At 35.8% G+C, this 20,793-nt stretch overlaps 1 protein-coding gene across 7 annotated transcripts in view; it reads left to right on the top strand.

Moving 5' to 3' along the window:
• Window positions 1-20,793, top strand: part of POLK (DNA polymerase kappa) — a 65,336-nt gene that overhangs the window by 1,974 nt on the left and 42,569 nt on the right. Inside the window, exons 2-4 of one of the 7 annotated variants that reach the window (XM_057307342.1) lie at window positions 6,032-6,140; window positions 15,625-15,837; window positions 20,481-20,642. In XM_057307342.1, the coding sequence (XP_057163325.1) occupies window positions 20,508-20,642 (135 nt within the window). In that variant the 5' untranslated portion in view covers window positions 6,032-6,140; window positions 15,625-15,837; window positions 20,481-20,507. Of the gene's footprint in view, window positions 1-6,031; window positions 6,141-15,624; window positions 15,838-19,577; window positions 19,673-20,480; window positions 20,643-20,793 lie in introns of all 7 variants that reach the window. The other 6 variants (XM_057307340.1, XM_057307341.1, XM_057307339.1 and 3 more) reach the window with 6 other exon arrangements.

The following is a 20,793-nucleotide window of genomic DNA, read 5'->3' on the forward strand; positions in this document are numbered from 1 at the left end:
AGTGCTCAGCACATAGAAGGCATTCAATATAATTTGTGTATTCTATCTTTCAGTTAATAATTTAACAACATACGGGGCGCCTGGGTGGCACAGCGGTTAAGTGTCTGCCTTTGACTCAGGGCGTGATCCCAGCGTTATGGGATCAAGCCCCACATCAGGCTCCTCCGCTATGAGCCTGTTTCTTCCTCTCCCACTCCCCCTGCTTGTGTTCCCTCTCTCGCTGGCTGTCTCTATCTCGGTTGAATAAATAAATAAAATCTTTAAAAAAAAATAATAATTTAACAGCATACAATATGCAGGATACTATGCTGATGCCTGGGTGATATTAAGATAGTAAAAAGTTAAGGGGCAGGGCGAGGGTCTGTCTTCCAGGAGATTATAACAGAACAAGGTAAGAAAAGTACAAGTGTAACTTTAATAGTTGAATTAGTGTTTGAAAGAAGGTAACCTTTATTCCTACAACTTGGCAGTGACAAACCCTGTTCTTTAACCATCCTTCTCCTGGATATTCGTAGGCCACTTGCCCCAGGTCTTTTTAGTTAAAAACAATGGCTATTTGGAATTTTAAAGAAAAAAGGATTGTCCTTGTTTGCGGATCTCTTTCCACAAAGTTATCATGTAAACTATTCAAAATAATATAAACTGATCTTTTCTTTATGACTTGTTACTGTGCTTATGACATTCAGAGTGTCCCCTAAATGAAGTTCAGAAATTTAAAAAATTTAAAAGCTACTCTTCAAGCCTACCTTTTTCAAATTAACCAGAACTACTTGCCCCTTTAAATGCTTTGTTCCCCCTGTTTTGAATACTAATCGATCACGTTAGCTTCTCTTCAATGTTCCTGTGAGGCCTGTTCAAGAATTGCCACTATGGTGATTCATGTGTGTTCGGAGTGAGTAGGCAGATAGTCTCTGGGTGTGAATCCTAGCTGGCTTCATCCTTAATAATCATATGAATTTGGATGTGTATTTAATAAATACTAACTTAATAAATAGCATTATTAGTTTAACCAGTCACTTTTTATCATATCCCAACTGTTGTGCTGTCAAATGCGTTTGTAAATGAATATTTGCATATCAAAGTGGATATTCATTTGTATGGTGGTGAATACATCTATGTCCATGTCTGAACATGTAAACACTAGTTTCAGAAATGTAAAGGACTACAGGAAACTTGCATGTTTCATCTTTTGTGACGTTATACAGAATTATTGTAAAATACCCTTACAAGTGTATTTACAAAACTGAATATACTGTGTAAAGTGAATACAGGAATATGGAGGTGATTGCTCCCCTTAGCATCTTAACCTTTTGTGTTGGTGCAAAAAAAAAGATTGTATTTTTACCTATCTATGATCAACCTCTGGCATGCTTATCTTCCAAATTAATGGTTTTCAGTTAAACTTAGATCTTAACAGGTATATTCATATCTACTGTAAGCAATACAAGTGTACTAGTCTATGAATGAACTTTAAAGGATCATCATCTTTCTAAAAGAAAAAGGTAAGCAATTCAGCGAGCAAAATCAAGTGTATTCAAGAATAGCAGAGGAATTGCAATTTGGAACAAGCAAACCATGGTGAACCACAGGCAAATCCAGAGAACAGAGGAGAGCTTCAATTTTTAGAGGAAAGGAGGAAGTTGGGAGGGGTTATTTTGAACAAAAGTTCATTAGAGGAAAATGAGAGTTGGAAGTGGTGGTGGCTTCTCATTGGCTGCAGGCAAGGGTAGCTTGCTATTGGCACCAAAAGGCCATCTTCCTTCTTCCTGCTGGACTATGCAAGCTACCATGAGTGATGAGTTTGTGAGAGTCCTACCTTCATAGCCTTCCAACTCCAATTTTACTTTAGGTTTCCTTAACGTATTTTCACATTTCCCCCCTTTGATAAAGATCTTTCTTTAAAAGCGGTGCCGATCAAGAGTTGGGTCATCTGTTCCTTATTAGAATCATTTTTGTCCCTCCGTGCCAGGAAGGACCTTTTCTGGGTGTCATGTCCCACATTGGAGGGAAGTGCTCAGATTGGAAACCATTGAGGCCACGTATCAGTAAGGAGAGGGTAGGACGGAGAACTCTTCAGGCATTTCCCATCTAAAGTCTGTATCTAATTGAAATTTTGAGTGTTGGGGATCATCTTGAAGTATTATGCCAGAATCACCCTTTGGAGTACACCATTTCTGCAAAGGTTTGGTAGGCAACAGGTATAAAATGTAAAAATGATTATATTAAGTAAGTTGAAAAGAATAATGATCCCCATCTGTGCATTAGTTCTAAACCAGAGCCCAAACCTGAGGATAACCAGCTAATGAGATCAAAGGACCATAGTCAGGTGGAATCTGTTATAGTCAATATGCTTCTTCCCTAATTTTATAAATTTGGGGTTTTCTACTTCTCCAGAGGAATTTATCTATATGCAACAGGTGGTGTTTGCTATTGCATAAACATCTTGTTCAGCAAGTAAGTCATCAAGGGCTATGTGATTATCCAAAACGACTTTAATGAGACAAGTGATCATTGTTGGCCTGCTATTGCCTTAGTGCTAGAATCAGCAGGTTTTTCCAGTTCCAGAGAGAGATGTCTAATCATTCATTCCCTGGCATGAACACCCACCAATGGCCTAGGCACCCTTATGATGGAGGCAAATCCAGGGTAATGTATACCCCCTGGGAGTTCTCATTGAAGGCAGCGGTGAAGGTTTGATGGGGAAGACCTATGGGACGACCAGTGAAAGGCTTCAGATTTATTGTGGATGTCCACGGGCTAAGTTGGAAATCATAGTAAGTATTGGCTTCCAGTCTGCCAGCTGTGTAAACACTCATTGGGCAATGTGTAGTCCACTTGCCACAGATAGGTAAAACCAGGTGGTGCACGTAAGACTCCTGTGAGGGTTTGATTATTAATAGTGCTGTTAGTTGGGATTATTCAAGTGGCTGTTTTGAACCAAGTGTCAGTGGTGTTTGGGGAACAATTAGGGGGAAACTATCCTGTTCTGTGGACTTTGTTCTTGAAGCATGTACAGAGGGGCTTGTTTTGTTACAGTGAGCTGACCTGAAGTAGTAGAGTGAACAGGGAACCATATAGGTAGAATAAATGTGGTTAGTTGCATTGAGAGTTATGATAGGGGAGAGCTCAAAGAAAAGTACAGGAAAACCTGGTTGTAGAAGTTTGATTCTGTAAGAAATATCTGGAGGGATGTGGGTACAGTTAGTGGTCACATTGGAAATGAAAGAAAAGTTTGCTATAGGGAAGACTAAAGGGTTGCAACTCCTGTAGACAGATCCAACAATCAAAAAGGTTTCCCCTTTTTTCAAGGGATTGGGAAATTCGAATGAGGGCATTGTCTCTCCAGGATAGACAAGGAGAAAATGAGGTGAGAAAAAGCAGAAAGAGAATATATAGACCTGATCCTGTCATCTTGGGGAAGCTTTCTGCTTCACTGTCCTATGCTTCGTTTCCTGGAAATCTTTAATTTGAGGTGAGCAGTTGATGTGCAGGCCCAGTCAGGGTTTGGAGCTTTCTTTAAATGAGACACATGAATCTGGGAATCCACTCTTAGAGTTTAGTAGCCCAACGATTGGTCCATAACACTTGATAAGTGTTGAAGAGAATCTTTTTGGAGATGTCGTTGAAGAGAATCTTTTTGGAGATGTCTTTTCCAAGAAATGAAATCCCCAGGTTGCAGTGTGTGGCATTCGAGGGCTTCATCTCCCAGGAGTGTGCTGTGAAAATTTGTCCTACTAAAAAGCATGATTATTTTTGAGGGATGTAATTCGGCCTTTGCAATACTGAAATATATCTCCTTTTATTAGGTGCGGGTCAAAAGAGGTGGAAGCTAGAGGTATAGAGCACCCAGTAATTATCTCAAAGGGTGAGAATTTATGAGTTCTAAAGGGGTGGATCTGAGACATAGGACCATCAGTGATACTTTTGGCCGAGGGAGTGGGAGGGTTTCCACAAATTTTGCCTGTTGAGTTTTGATGATGCTTTTGATTGGTTTGACTAGTTCTAAACACTGAGGATGGTAGCAGTGAAAATGCTGTAGAACTGGCCAAACAGCACAGACTTGCTCTGATATTTGACCAGCAAAACGGGTTCTCAGTCACTGTGGAGCTCAGGAGGGGTCCCCCAGATAGGGATGATTTTTTTCCAGTAGGATTTTAGCTATCGAAGAAGCAGTAGTTTCTATGTGGAAAGGCTTCTAACCAGTGGGAAAACATGCAAATCGTTACTGAAACATATTTGTATTCATGAGATGGAAGTAGCTGAATAGAGACCATTTGGGAGACCTCAAATAGCCCTTCGGGCAATTTAAAGTGCCCAGGAGCAGTGTGAACAGATTTCTTGAATTGTTTTTTTGGTGAGGGCAGCTTGCTATTGCTGGACAAAGGGGAAATCTTTCTTCTTGCCGGACTGTGCTAGCTTTGACAAGTGGTACGTGCATGATAGTCCTCCCTTCATGGCTTCCTTAACACATTTTCACAGGATCTATCAGATTTTTTGAGTAATAAAACCAACTTTTGCACTTGGTGGAAAAAAAAGACCAAAAGCTGATCATAAAATCTAGTTGAATAAAAACCTTATAATCTGACCAGATTATGTGAGTTCTTTACATGTGAATGGTCCCCACAGCCAGACAGCTGCAAAATTTCTCTCTCCTTCCTGCATATGCTGGTACTAGTTTCTTTCTCCTCATCTCTCCCCTTCCCCATGCATTACTATTGTTTATATGTATTGTGTATTACTATTGTCTGTTAATATTTTCCAGCTTGTATTCATTGTCTACCATAGCAGTCATTGGCAGCAGTGATGGGAAAAGCAGAGGAAGGAGTAGGTGAGAAATAAAAGCTGGGAGAAAAATAATCTGTAATGGAAACTTCCATCCTGTTTTAATTTACTCATAGGAATAGAAAAGGGAAGTTTATGTTAATGCTATTCTTCTTACTTCAATCTGTTTCCTGCCTCAGTATTCCAAGAGCCCCCAATCCTTTCACGTTTTTTCAGGCCCTGTGATTGCTCTTTGTTTCCTGGTCTCAAATGTAGGCTTGATGTCTTCTTCCTACATCTTAATCTCATATTTTTTTTCCTCGGAAGGGAATAATTATGATTCTAAATGATGAGTAGCGTTAAGTAAGGTTATCCTTGTTATGGAGATGGATATTTAAGTAGGCACTGCCAATAATCACTTTCCTTGCTTGCTTTCTTCTTCCTTCTGTTTTCTAACCACCCACACTCCATTTGGATCAAAACACTTTCATTAACATCAATTATTATTATATTATGCTCATACTCATAGGTCTTATTCTATTACTCTGATTCTTAAGGTGACTTTGCATGTATGTCTTGGATTCCCTTGTGTATTGATTTTTAACATTTTTAACTCAAGGACAGCTGTTTGGGGTGGGGTGGGGTGAGGTACTCATTGATACCTTAATGCACTACATGTAGCTATTTAGGAAAATGTCACATCCCATAGAAAGTTCTAACATTTGGCAGTGAGACAGTGATTTCAGAAACAGAATTTCAAAGAGCATATAGGGCTACCTTTTATCTTGTTTCCTGTTGTATAGAGGAGAGCCAAGCCAGGCAAGTTCCAAGCAGAGATATTCTTTCTTACTGTTGAATAAAATTGAAATTGTATTCCATTATCTTTTATTTGTATCTGTTTGGTTTTATGGGATAAAAACTTGTCAGGGGTGGTTGGTATTTCATAGATTTCACTATAGCAGTAAAAAATCCTTTAGTCTAAAAAGTACACTGTACACATCTATAATAGATGAACGGTGCTATTAATACCCACTCTTTGCACGGACACACTTTCTGTTTTTAGCCCTCAAGCTTTTGAGTCTCTAAATTTTAACCTCTTTAACTGTTATATTGAGAAATTGTTTTGTTAATATGTTAAAGTCCTACTATATAAGCAGTATGGTATTTTTAAATATTGGTAGGATCCTCATAATGGTTGTTTTGTAAATGTGTTTTGCTTCCTGTTTTTCTCCCCAGCCCTTTCATTGTTTCACTTTTACTGTAATTTCAGATCCTCTTCTCCTTAGTCAAGTAAGCTGAAAAATACTGTTGTAGAACTATACATGTTGTTATGGTGATACAGTTTTTGAATATACAGTTCATCTTCATCCTCATTTAAGGTATTTATTAAGACTTGGTATGTGATTGTCCTGATTGGGGTGCTATAAAAATAGGTGATGTATACCACACATTTCATAGATTCATTGCCTTCTAGCATTTTACTGTCTAGGAATACAGGCAATAATTAAGTCTATAAAGATATTGATATGTTTTTAAAAGTGACAGTATTATTAAAGAACAAGTAAAGGGACGCCTGGGTGGCTCAGTTGGTTAAGTGTCTGCCTTCAGCTCAGGTCATGATCCCAGGGTCCTGGGATCGAGTCCTGCATTGGCGCCCTGCTCAGCGGGGAGTCTGCTTCTCCCACTGCCCCTCACCCTGCTCTCGTGCTCTCACTCCCTTTCCCTCTCTCTCAAATAAATAAATAAATAAAATCTTTAAAAAAACATAAAGAACAAGGAAAGATTTAAATCTCCTGTCTCATAATAAGTGCTCAGTAAATATTTAAGGGTGAATGGAGTTGATGAGTAAAGGGAAGCTGTGGGAACTACAATTAAGGCTCAGAAGAAAAATCACTAACAGGTTAAAATTCTGAGCTACTAAAGAACCAAATTCCAGCATAGCTTTTTGTAAGGAATAAGTATCATTTGTTAAGAACCTACTCAATGTTAGACGTTTAGATTTACTATTTTTAGTATTCACTCTTCACAAAAGTCCTGCAAAATAGACATCCTTATTTTACATATAAAGAAGTTAATGTTGAAAGAAGTTAAATAAATTGCCCGAAGTCAAGCTAATTAATAGGCTAATTGAGACTTTGAAACTCAGAGACTTAAAATATGTAATTTCAATATATATAAAATTGATTTTAGACTCAAAAAACAAAAACAAAGACAACTATTATCCTGAAATGATAAAACATTTGAGAATCTGGTAGAGCCTGATTATATTCAGGGTATGTTGCATAGTTTTTCTTTAGTTTGAAATCTTTCTTTTGAAGAAAATTCATCTACATACATTTATAAGCTGCAATGGCATATTATGTAGGCAGTTTACAGTGTTTTTCTATGATAACTAAAGGGGTATGCTAGCAAGTCTATGTTTTATTTATCTATATTTAAGTGATAATTTAAGTGCTTTCTTTTGCAATTATTCTTTTATCTAATGTTGATAAAGAAATTATGTATTGATTTAACTCTCAGTATAAGAGTATTTCTCAGGAAAAATAGTCATTGGTAGCTATCATCATTTTATTTTTTATATTTGTGAGTAATTTTATGAATAATCTTGAGAAGTAACAAACAAGGGATGGTGAACAATAAATTTATTAGGAATTGTAATAAAAATTGAAACGTACTAAACAAATTTTTATTCTATATTTTCCTAAAGGACATTCCTAATGAGTGTCCTTTGAGAAAGCAAGTAGCTGCTCATCAACTTTTATGCATGATCCTGGATCTTTCCATCCTATAAATAAAGATTATATGCATCTTTAATAGATTCTAGCTTATCATTATGTCTGGTTCTTTATTTTGTGCTTGTAACACCAAAACCCAATAACGTTGAAAACTTTAACATCTCATAATCTTGTTAAATAGAAGACATCCATTTTCTTTCCTTCATAATTGTAAAATATTTTCATTTTTATAAGCACCACTTAAAAGTATAAGTCCAATAAGGTTTTCATTTCTACATCATCTATTTCCTCCTTTTCCCCGTTGTATACACATCTGTCTTAGATATTTGTTGACTTACAAACCATATTAAGTAACTTTTAGTGCATAAATATAGGATGAAAGGAGGAAAGAACACTGTCATATGTTGTGTTAGCAAAATGGGATGTTCCAAGTTCTTGTTGCAAAATACTTTGTGATGAAGTCCTTCCTGTTGAGTGACTAACTGGATGGGAATGCCATATTTGCTTTTCTTACAAATTCGTTGTTTACTCATTGATTCTTTTTTTTTTTTTAAGATTTTATTTATTTATTTGACACAGAGAGAGCACAAGTAGGCAGAGTGACAGGCAGAGTGAGAGGGAGAAGCAGGCTCCCTGCAGAGCAGCGAGCCCCATGTGGGACTCGATCCCAGCACCCTGGGATCATGACCTGAGCTGAAGGTAGACACTTAACCAACTGAGCCACCCAGGCGCCCTTGTTTACTCATTGATTCTTAAGTTTGAGAAGATATCTGTTTGAGTTATCTGAAAATTCATACTCTGAGATTTTGCTTGTAAGATTAATTTCACCATCATTATAGTCAAAGTGCTGTTTCTTTGCATTCATCTTCCGATTTATCTAATAATTGTGAAATTCTTCAGTCAGTTTTCTTCTCTTTGCCAGTATGGGCAGAAAATGAAAAATTCAGAACGTTCAACTATGTTAAGCTTTCATTAAAAGCTTTCATCAGTGTAAGCTACCAAAACCCAACCCCCTGCAAAAATGGTGTGTCTATACTTCTCTTATACTTTCCTTCAAAGATACATTACTGTGGGCAATACAATTAGAAAACTGAAGGATGATATAATAGTGATGATTTATTTCAGTACCAGATCATTTTCCTGGGGATTCCATTATTTCACTTTCTTTTGATTTTATCTTTTAGCATAAATGATGAATAATGATTAATAATTCCTAGAATAATGAAATAAGATCCCAAAGATACCATAATGTATTTTTCATTTATAAAGGGATCACCATAATATATCTTCAATTTATAAAAGAGTCAAATCCATATGGAAATTGTAAGATAGAGCAAATTTTATTCTGTTAGAAATTAATATTTTGTTCTTTGGAAGATTTCTAAAAAAAAAATAAGATATGAAATATCTGTGCCTACAATAAAGTTGTTCAAAGAAGAAACAAAAACTAAAACTGGGTCCAATAGATCCTTTGTTCCTTAAGCTTTTTTTTTTTTTATAACCAAACACAAACTAGTTTGTATTTCCTTCTCCTATCTCAAGTAAAATGGTTAGCCATTATAATTCCAAAATAATAAAAATTTGGCATTAATCTTAAAGATCAAAGTAGATGTTAATATACTACTAGTTCATTTATCTTTATCCAATCCAGTGAAATTTGTGCATTAAAAAGTAGATGTATAAAAGTAGATGTATAGAAAATCATTTGTAAAGTATATAATATTTGCCCATTGAGAATGGTTAGCAATACTTAAAATATTAACAGAATTTTTTAGTGTTTTACATAAGAAAAGCATGGCTATCATGGGATCCCACCATAGCAATCATTTCACAGTAGAACCACACTTTATAAATCATGATCTGAGAAAATTATCAAAAACTAAAGTGAAGTTAAGGGAATAGTGCCTTACATGTAGAAATATTTTCTCTTGCCCTCAAGCAGACATGTGAAAATCTATGAAAAAATGTTAATAAATTCCAGAGATAAAGGCCTTTTCTAAAAAGACATTTGCTTCATTGTAGTGATTAGTGCTAGTTTTTTATGGAATGAAACCCAAGCTATTTTGTAATTAAGGTTAGTATATGATACTGCAGACGGAAGTTAAACAGGTACATAATTTAAACAGATTTTGTTGGTCACATTCCTGACAAAAGGGTCGGGGTATTTTTAAGCCTTGGAAAGCGTTTTTTCTCTTCCTCCCTGAGGGTAATTTTGGGGGAAAATGTAAATATATGTAATATGGGGTGGGAGAGGATGAGGAAGGCACTACTGCTGTATGTCAAGGGACAGAGAAAACCTTCATATCTTCAAAAGGTCAGATGAAGAGGAAGCAGGAGTAAGGGAAAGTGTTCGTGAAAAATACAGGAACCTGGATTAGCTCGGTCTTTTGAAGGGGGGGGGGGGTTGTGCCTGGGCACATCATAGCCAAACTGATGAAAACCAAACTGAAGAGAAAGACTTGAAAGCAGTCAGAAAGAAATGACACATCACATACAGGGAACAACAGTATGAACTCTCATGATCTTAAATAATGGAGCTAGAAAACAGTGGAGCAGCATCTTTGAAGTACTGAAAGAAAAAGACCTGTCAACTTTATATCTGATGAAAATATCTTTAAAGAATAAAAAAAATAAGCCTGCTGACATCTTAGTTGTATATTTAGCATACTGATTAAGAATGTGGGCTCTGGAGAGAATCTTTGATTTGAATTTCAGCTTGGACACCTCTGGTGATCCTGGATGAATTACATAAATTCTCTAAGGTTCAATTTCCTTATGCATTTTACTGATACACACTTTAGTGAGATAATATCTAAGTTAGTGAGTAATCACGAGAAACAAATGAGAGAATGCTTTTTAAACACTTAGTACCTGCTCAGCCTATGATAAGTTGTTTGAAAATGTTATTTATTCGTGTGTATTTTTAGCCCACGTTTATCGAATTTCATGCTTTTTATTTTCATCTTCCCCCTCCCCCCTTAGATTTAGAGAGGTTGGATATATCTTGAAAAAGGAAGAAACTACTGACAGTATTGTAAACGACAAATCACTTCTGCTGCTACTTCGAGTTGTACAGAGACCAGATTTAGGAAGCTCTCATTTTCAGAGAAAATTCTTTCTTTTTACGAATAATGTTTTCCCTTTATTTTCTGTGTTGCTTTAGGCAGAAATGTAGGGCTTTTTTTGATAATTGATTTTTACTGATATTATTAAATAGGACAGTCCCTGTAGAAGTGAACTCTTTGTTTTAGATGACATGATTATTGAATATATTGCCCTTTGGATCACTAGAAAGATCTGCAGTTGACTCCCAAATATATTTTAGTAAGTCTGAATGGACATCGTATTTTAATAATTTTATTTTCTTTTCCTTGTCATTATTTCATATTCTTCATTTAGAGAATTCTTATGCTTTTAGAGAGTTTTCAAAATCATGATGTCATCTAAAAATAAAGTTTAGGCCATAAATTTTGTTTTCTATTATAGTAATAAATGATATTTTATCTGTTATTTATACTACTTTCACATTCCATGAAATCTACAAAAAACCCACTGTTCCTTCTTTTGATAAGATTTCAATATTTTTCAGTTTTACCTTTGCATTTATCAAGTAATGGCTAAGCATGAGGGTTTTGACCTAGGCCTGAAATACTGTCTCAGATCCACCAATTATTTACTTATCTAAGGTACCTCTAAGTCTTCACACTTTTGTTTCCTCATCTCTTAGGAAAATTAAATAGAATTATACATGTAAAACACTGTAAGATCCGGGGCGCCTGGGTGGCACAGCGGTTAAGCGTCTGCCTTCCGCTCAGGGCGTGATCCCGGCGTTCTGGGATCGAGCCCCACATCAGGCTCCTCCGCTATGAGCCTGCTTCTTCCTCTCCCACTCCCCCTGCTTGTGTTCCCTCTCTCGCAGGCTGTCTCTATCTCTGTCGAATAAATAAATAAAATCTTTAAAAAAAAAAAAAACACTGTAAGATCCAAATATTACTTTTAATAGTTACTGTATTTAAAAAGAGTTCACTGAGGTGTTACCATTAATTTTATTATGTTTTCTATATTAATCTGCCCATCATTCATTCATTCAACGTTTATTTATTAAGTAACAGGCTCAGTGGCCTAGAACTATACCAGGTTTTGCCCTCTTGAAATTTATATTTTAGTTGTATTAAGTACAACCAAAAAAACACTTGCCTTATTTTTTTCTTTTACAAATTCTAGCAGGAAAAGGTTTTTGGCGTAAAAGTTATTCAGTTGATTAGTTTATTAGTATATATAAAATTTTCACCATTATTCAAATGAAAACATTACTAATCTTTAGGATACAACTGTTTTATAGCAGTGTTCCTCAAACTTTGGTCTGTGTACAGTGCTGATCTGTAATGAGATAATTACAGAATTTGAAAGTAAGCCATAGATTTATTATCTAACAGTTTTGGTGGATCAAGGATCCCAGCATGACTTAACTGGTGTCTCTGGATCATGAGGTTACAGTCAAGATGTTATGTAGGGCTGTAGTCTTATCTGAAGACTGGACTGGAAGAGGATCTCCTTCCAAACTCACTCATGTGGACCTTCTGTCAGGGCTGCCTCACATAGCAGCTGGTTTCCCCAGAGTGAGTAATCCAAGTTGAGAATGAGAACATCTAAGATGGAAGTCACATTCTTTAATAACCCATTTTCATGTGTGACATCCCATCACTCTGCTTCTGCTTCTTCTATTTGTAAGAAGTGAGTCACTTAATTACATATTATGGTATTCATTTGTTGTAACTTTTTCTTCATTTTCTTATCAGCTATGAAGTATTTTTAAAGGTAATTATTTTAGTAGTATTAAGAAATGCATATTTCATTTGTATGGGACACCTGGGTGGCTCAGTCAGTTAAGTGTCTGCCTTCAGCTCAGATCATGATCCTGGGGTCCTGGGATTGAGCCCCACGTCAGGCTCCCTACTTAGTTGGGACCTTGCTTCTCCCTCTGCCTCTGTTGCTCCCCCTGTTTGTGTTCTCTCTCTTGCTCACTCTTTCTCTCAAATAAACTCTTTTTTTAAAAAAAAGAAAGGCATATTTCATTTGTAGATTAAATTTTGTTTCTTAGTATATTTGGCAGTATAGAAATGAATAATTCTTTTTTTTTTAAAGAGTTTATTTGAGAGAGAGAGGCAGAGATAGTGAACATAAACAGGGAGGAGAGGGAGAAGCAGCCTCCCGCTGAGTAGGGAGCCCCAAAGGGGCTCAATCCCAGGGCTCTGGGATCATGACCTGAGCTGAAGGCAGACGCTTAACCATCTGAGCCACCCAGGCACCTCAGAAATGAATTCTTACGCTGGAAGCTACTGTTAACATTTGACCGGTTTTCATAATGCTATACTATCTGCAGATTTAATAAGAGGGTCAGAATGAACTGTAATAATTTATTGGCATTAGGTAAGTGGTTTTGGCAAAATTATTAACTTAGGAGGTTTTGCAAATATGCTGAAGCCCTTATGGTTTAAAATTCTGAAATCTGAGAAATTTAAGCTCTTAACTTTAGTAATGATGAATACTTTATTTTAACATTTTAAAAATTGTAGTCACATAGTGAGAAGCCAGATTTTAGATCCCAAAACGGGGTTGCTATTATTCTTAGCTTCAAGCCTTTGAGTAAAGGAGGTGACAAACTATATGGTTCTAATCTCTGCTGAAATAAATGTATTTCAGCATCTACTTTGACTCCTCACCCTTTGAGGCCTGGTCAGGAAGAGAAAAACATTTCCGACAATTAACAGATTAGAAATTAAAAAAAAAAAATTCCAGAAGGAAAGCACGGCATGGGATTCATTTTCCTTTTTTAAAATTACGATGTCCTCCAGAGGCAGAGATGCATCTTGCTTACCTATGAAGATTATGTAGTACAGGTGCATTTTTAGATTAAGGAATTAGATTAAGGGATTAAAATTATCTGTTAATATATACATTTAGCATATATTTACATTTTAAAAATATGCATGTTGTAAAATAGAGTTCTAGAGATCATTTTGGGAATATTCTGTATATAATTTAAAATCTTACTATGAGGGTCACCTGGGTGGCTCAATCGGTTGAGCATCCGACTCTTGGTTTCAGCTCAGGTCACAATATCAGGATCCTGGGATGGAGTCCTCCCTCGGACTCCACACTGCTTGAGGATTCTCTCCCTCTCCCTCTGCCCCTCCTCCCACCTATGTGCATGCATGCTCTCTCTCAAACGAATAAATAAATCTTTAAAAATAAATAAATAAACTCCTGCAGTAGACTAATTAGAGCTATAGGAAACCAAAGAAAGCGGCAGCACTGGATCAAGAAATAATATCATGAACAATATCAAGAAAACACTAGAACAATGTAGCAGAGGGGATAATTGAAAGGATCATTTTTCCAGGATAGGAAAATAAAATAATATCTTGTATAACTTGGTTACAAAATATTATCCTTACAATAATGTAAGATGTAGTATAGTGATAAGTAGTATAATACCTCAATTTCCTGTTTGTAGTGTAAAGCCACCTATTATCCTGGCTTCATATGTAATTTTATATTAAAAGTAACACTAGAGATTGTAGAACTTAAAAAATCATTACAGTACCAAAAAAGGTACTACAGGAGAACACTTTTCTCCTTTTCTAAAAACATACGTTTTCAGCTGTTCCTTAAAATTTATGCATTTTACTGTATACCTCAACTAAAACAACATTAGTCTGTTCAGTATCACTTCTATGTTAAGTAAATATTTTTGCTGACCTGATCTAATACCCAAAGAAATTAACCTCTCGGTATACTTCCTTCATGTTAATGAATCAACGTCCTCAAAAACAGTCGACTTCTATAAGATATAAAGTTAATTTTTCACAATTGTTAAAGGTCCTGAGTGCCCTTATTTCTGAGTGTAAACAAAGTCTTCATTGTTGGAGATTCTGGAAGACTTTACCAAATATGCAACTCATCATCAAAATTGGAACTTATACACTGAGCTTTGGGGAATTTACCATTGAATTGACATTTTAGTTAATGTGTTTCGTATCAGGATATTTTTCATTCTGTAATAAAGAAACAGATAATTTCAATTAGTTGTTATATAAAAGTGAATTTTAAATGTCCATAGGATTAAATAGAGTGTAGGCTTTTTAACAGCCTTCTGTCCCATTCTTCACTAGAATAAGTTAAATGAATAGAAAGCTCAGAAAGGAAAAAGGCAGTTGAAGAGAGTATGTGCATAGTTCTTGCATAGACTTTATGTCCTCGGTGAAAGCTTGTGTGTTCTTTTAGCATACATCCCCGTGGTTTGGGATTTGTAGAGTAACATTATTTCTATTAACTCTCTCAAAATACATATACATTTAAAGTCTTTCAAATAATTCATTCCAAAATAATTTTTAATTTTTTGTACATCTTATTTTGCAAAGATATTAAAAACTAAAGCCAGAAATAAAAGTTTCATCCAATCCCTCATTCCCATCATATGAAAATTGTGTGCATGTAGTGTGAGTGCATGTGTTCACATAGGGGTATGTAAAATAATTGGAGAGGAACATAGAAAATAATCTGGTAAAAGTTTGGGGTTGTGATTTTTATTTTCTTGAAAATTTAAAAAATATTTTTATAATAAATGAAATTGAAAAAGGAAATTTTTAGTCAGGCATTAAATTAAGTGGGGAATTACTTCAAATCTAGGGTGTTATTCTTAATTCATAGTATTTAAATGTAGATAGTAAAAAGAACATTTAATCACAGCCTGAAGTTTTGTTTAATCTGTTTAATCTGTTCAAATAAACCTGTTAAATGTTTGAACATTTAGAGGATTAAAAATAATATTTGTTCTTAAGAAATATACAGGTTTTTCTGGAAGGATTTTTGGGTTTGGTTATTTATAGTGTATTAGAAATAGGAAGCAAGCTCCACCTAGGAGCTTACTGTAGTTTAGTTTTCTGTCCTTGTCCTCTTCCCCCCCCCCAACCTTTCCTCTCCATCTTCTCTCTTTTATCTCTCTTACTATCCTTAGTAGGTTTTGCATATTTTCTGGTAGATTAATTCCAGGTGACTTTGGTCAATGTGCTAATCACTTGTGATATTGTTTACATAGTTTTCTTTTTCTTTTTTTTTTTTAAAGATTTTATGTACTCATTCGACAGAGATAGAGACAGCCAGCGAGAGAGGGAGCACAAGCAGGGAGTGGGAGAGGAAGAAGCAGGCCCACAGCGGAGGAGCCTGATGTGGGGCTCGATCCCACAACGCCAGATTCACGCCCTGAGCCGAAGGCAGACGCTCAACCGCCGCGCCACCCAGGCGCCCCTGTTTACATAGTTTTGTGAGCTTTTTATAGGTAGGAGAAATCCTACCACTCTAAAACTTCTTCCTCAGAACTGCTGCTGAAAAAAATCTAATTTTCCATCCTTACCACTACCAAAAGCAGAGATTGGCCTTATATTTTTTAAGTGGTAACCTGAATAGTTAGTGGTAGAACCAGACTAGGAAGAACTTGAATATTTTCAGAGAAAATGTACTCTTAAACCAATATATTAAACCACAAGAACCCAAGCTCTTTCCTTTGCGTTCTGTATAACCGTTTGTGCTTCTGAGTTGAAGTGAAACAGACTGTCTTTGTAGTATCAAGCTATAAAAATGTTTGACTATTTTCTTTTTCATAATCATAGGACAAATAGTTTTTGGGGAGCAAAACAAAATTCATCTATATGATCCATGAACTTTGGCTTTTTCTTGAGGATGCTTACAATGAAACTTTTTTCCTTCCACAGTCTCTGTATCTTGAAGAGAGAGAAGTAAGGAAAGTCAGACTAGTGATTTTCACAGCTCTGGAAATTTGGCTTAACTTTAATAGTAACTATTGACTGAGAGTTTATTATATCCCAGATGCCACTAGGCACTTACATACTTCCCTCACAAAGCCATTTAAAATAGTATTAAATCTCACTTCCCAGAAAATATGGAAAATACTTTGCGATAATCTTTTGTGCATCTTTTGTGAATATTATGTGTTCATCTCTGCTGGGAGCTAGCTCTCCCTTTCAATTTATGGATTTCTAAAGAAATTCAGTCAGAACTAATGGGGAGAACAGAGATAACCAGGACTAATGAGAGATTATAGAAATTTGAAAATAACAGAAACACTAACCAATAAAAACAAAACCAGGCTCCCCATAGGGACATAAATTATAGTACTAAAAGGAATTCAAGTATATTAAAACTTAGTATGTTTTATTAACTTTGTCCAATAATTTTTTGTAGATTTCGATATAATTGAAAAATATTTAGTCAAAGAAATTAAACAAGGCAACTTAATTTTCCAGAGAATAAACATAAGCTAGAATCTTTTTAATATTAATGGAACCTAGCAAGCATTCTAACATGTAAAGTCAAAATATTCTTTTATTTCAATACAAGTCCCAAAAGCTTTAGTAAATCATTTTAACTATCAAATATCTTAGGAAGATAAGATTTATAAAATCAAAGGTGGTTTAGCTCATATACCTGTCCTTACATATTTAATGTTGAAATAAGGAAAAACTACAAATATCTTAAAATTATTAACTTCAGAAAAGTAGTTTTTGTCACAATCTTTTAACATAGCTATGTAACCTTGCTATGTGAATAAAAGAATGAGAAAATAATATAAACTGTTCAGTCATTCAGCAAATTATTTATTGAGCACCTACTCTATGGCAAGCACTGTTTGAAGCTTTTGGGATACATCAGTTAAAACAACAAAAAGCAAAGTTCCCTGCCCTCTTGGAGTCTCCGTATTCACAGGAAGATAGACAATAAGCATAATAAGTAAACCTAAGTTTATTACTATGTTAGGAAATGATAAGGGCTATGAAAAACATGGGGGCATTGGGAAGAGGAGGGTGGGAGGTGTTAATCAGGCTGAAATTTAAATAAGGAGGTCAGGGTAAACCTTCATTGAGAAGGTAACATTTAAGCAAAGACTTGAAGGGAGTTTAGTCAAGAGAGTAGCTAGCTGAAGAACCCTAAAGGAGAGGGTTCAAGGATAGAGCATGCTTACCAAATTTGAAGAACAGCAAAGAAACTAGTGTGCCTGGAGAGTAGTGAGTGAGGGGGAGAGTGTTAGGTATGAGGGTAGGCAGGTAACAGGTAATTGGAATGCAGATTCTGTTGGGACTTTGGCTTTTATTCTGGAGTAAGATCAGGGTGCTGTTGTATAGTTTTCAGCAAAGGAGTGATGTGACCTGACTTGTGATTTAGAAAAATCAGTTGGGTTATTGTGTTGATAATTGACTACATGGAAGGCAGAAACAGACTATTTCTTGTTGTGTTAATCCAGGCAAGAGATAATGGTGGTTCAGACTAGAGTGAAAGCAATGACGATACATAAGTGGTTAAATTCAGGGTACATTTTGAAAGCAGAGTCCACAGGATTTGCTGACAATTTGGATGTGGGGTGTATGAGAAAGAGGGAGCTCAAGAATGAATACAAGCTTATTTGCATGAGCAATTGGAAGGGAATGGAGTTGCCATCGACTGAGATGAGACTCAAGGCTGCATCCAAGTGGAACTGGTTTTAGGGATGGAGGCAGATAACAAGATCCGTTTTGGACATGTTAAATTTAGGACACCAGATGGGCATTTGGACTGCAGCTATAAACTTGGAAGTCATTAACATGTAGAGAATAGTAAACTTATCCTCATGAAACTAGACATAAATGGTCTGGTAATTGGGCATCAGCAAGACAGGAAGGTAGCTGAAAACTAACTTTACCTACCACAACTTTGCCTGGCACCGGCATTGCTGGTAATAACCCAGTTCTTCTGACCCGATTAGGGACCAAAAGCAATTCTTCTCAGAGTTTTTGGGCTAATATATTCTTTATGAAATAGTAGGCATTCGATAAATGTTTCTTTTCCTTTCATACATTTTATCATTTAAAGGACAATGCAGCTTGGGGCACCTGGGTGGCATAGTCAGTTGAGCATCTCTTGGTTTCAACTTCGGTCATGATCTCAGGGTCGTGAGATCAAGCCCCAAGGAGAGAGACTCTGCGCTGAGCACAGAGTCTGCCTGAGATTAGCTCTCCCTGTCCCTCTGCCCCTCCCACTCATGCTCTCTCTCTCTCTCTCAAATAAATAAATCTTTAAAAAATAAATAAAAGGATAGGGCAACTTAAATGTATTATGTCTGCATTCAGCATCTTCACTCATCAGCAGTGTTGGTTTGGGGAAAATATGAATGAATTACATCCACCAGTTTGATTAGAAAATGATAAGTAATTGGGCTACTAAAGCATAACACATAATATAGGGTGATATTAGGCTGAATGTGATAGTAGAAGAGAAAAGTCAAATGATAAAAACAGAAAACCAGCCAATATTTTCTTGGGCACTGGGAAACAACAGCACCAAGTGGTTCCTATACTTTGGGCACATTAGAATAACCTGAGTATGCCTTAAAAAAATACTGATATCTGGTTCCTACCGCCAGACCTTCTGATTTATTTATCTCGTATGTGGACTCAAACAACAACAACAGCAGCAACAACCTGAACTCATATATGCAGAGAACAGTTGGTGGTTGCTAGAGGTGGGGTGGGGGTAGGTGAAGTGGGTAAAGGTGGTCAAAAGGTACAAACTTCCAGCTATAAAATAAGTGAATCATGGGGACGCCTGGGTAGCACAGTCTTTAAGCGTCTGCCTTAGCCTCAGGGCATGATCCCGGCGTTCTGGGATCGAGTCCCACATCGGGCTCCTCCTCTGGGAGCCTGCTTCTTTCTCTCCCACTGGCTGTCTCTCTGTCACACAAAGAAATAAAATCTTAAAAAAAAAAAATAAGTGAATCATGGGGTATAACGTATAGGATGGTGACTATAGTTAATACTGTATCATACATTTAAAAGTTGCTAAGAGATTATATGTTAAGAATTCTCATCACAAGAAAGGAAATTGTGTAACTGTGTGGTGATAGATGTTAACTAAAAAAAAAAAAAAAAAAGGAAAAGAAAAAGTCCTTAAGGCAGCTTAAAATAAATAGAATAAATGAGACCTCTCTAAATCATGCAAATGAGAAATCCCTGGCGTAATTTGTTGTAGATGCATGGCAGCTGTTCATCTGGTCATTTCTTTATGGCATAAGTGAACTCAAGCTGGAAGCGGCTGTGATGTTATGGCAGCTGTATTAGTTTGGGGTAAGGAGACTTGGATTCACACCAGTTCTTTTGCTTGTTAGCAGACTTAGGATGGCCAATTCACTTAACCTTCCTGAAACTCCAATTTCTATTTTCCTAGCATGAGAATAACCAAATTTGTCTTGCATGGTTACTATAAATATTTTAAAAATCTAGTATATGTGAAATTAAACGATAAAGAACAATTTAAAGGTATTAAAAATGATTGCTTGAAGGGATTTTTAACTTTAGAAGTGATATAACATTATAAAATGTAATAATTTCCTAGAAGTGAACAGATTATTATTTTTTTCTGTATTTTTTCCACTGCTTTAAAAAATGGAATTCTGTAATGAATGCTATTGAACTTACCATGGTTAGTAGAGGAAGTGTTATTTTGTATTTATTTCCTATGCAGTGTGTTAATATGTGAAAAACATGAACTTTGGACTCAGGTCTGGGTTTCAACACAGATATTGTCACTTATTAGAAAATTTGTGTCAGTAGACTCAGATTTCTTTTCTCTTTATATTGGGGATAATAAAATTTACCTTTCAGGGCAGGGCTACTGTGTGAGGTTCAAGTGTAAAGTGCCAAGCATAGCAGCAGGCACAAAACTTGCAGGAAATGTTAATTCCTTACTTCCCTCTGAAAGGACAATAATCTAGGGATAGTCATTTAAAAATCTGAGTAATAATGATTTCTCAATGATAAAAATTCTTAAATGTTTTACCTGTTTGGCTAATTGTATATCATTTTAACATTTAAGTGCCCACCTCCTCACCATGAATGCTTTAAAAAGCTGTGTTTATTTTTTATGTTTTTTCAGATAATAAAAACGCTTTAAGTTTACACCATGGATAGCACCAAGGAGAAGAATGGCAATTACAAAGATGATCTTCTGCTTAGGGTGGGACTTAATGATAATAAAGCCGGAATGGAAGGATTAGATAAAGAGAAGATTAACAAAATTATAATGGAAGCCACAAAAGTATGTTTCGTGTTTATTTTGCTATCACTAATTTATAGCTTTTTAACTTTCTGTTTAAAATAAAATCAGTAAGTTTTAAATATCTTTCTTATTGTAGTTTTTAATATTTTAATGTATCTTGTTAAAACAAAAGGGTATGGAATGATCTCTC

Source organism: Ursus arctos, unplaced genomic scaffold (genome assembly GCF_023065955.2).
Source record: "Ursus arctos isolate Adak ecotype North America unplaced genomic scaffold, UrsArc2.0 scaffold_5, whole genome shotgun sequence".
NCBI lineage: Eukaryota > Metazoa > Chordata > Mammalia > Carnivora > Ursidae > Ursus > Ursus arctos.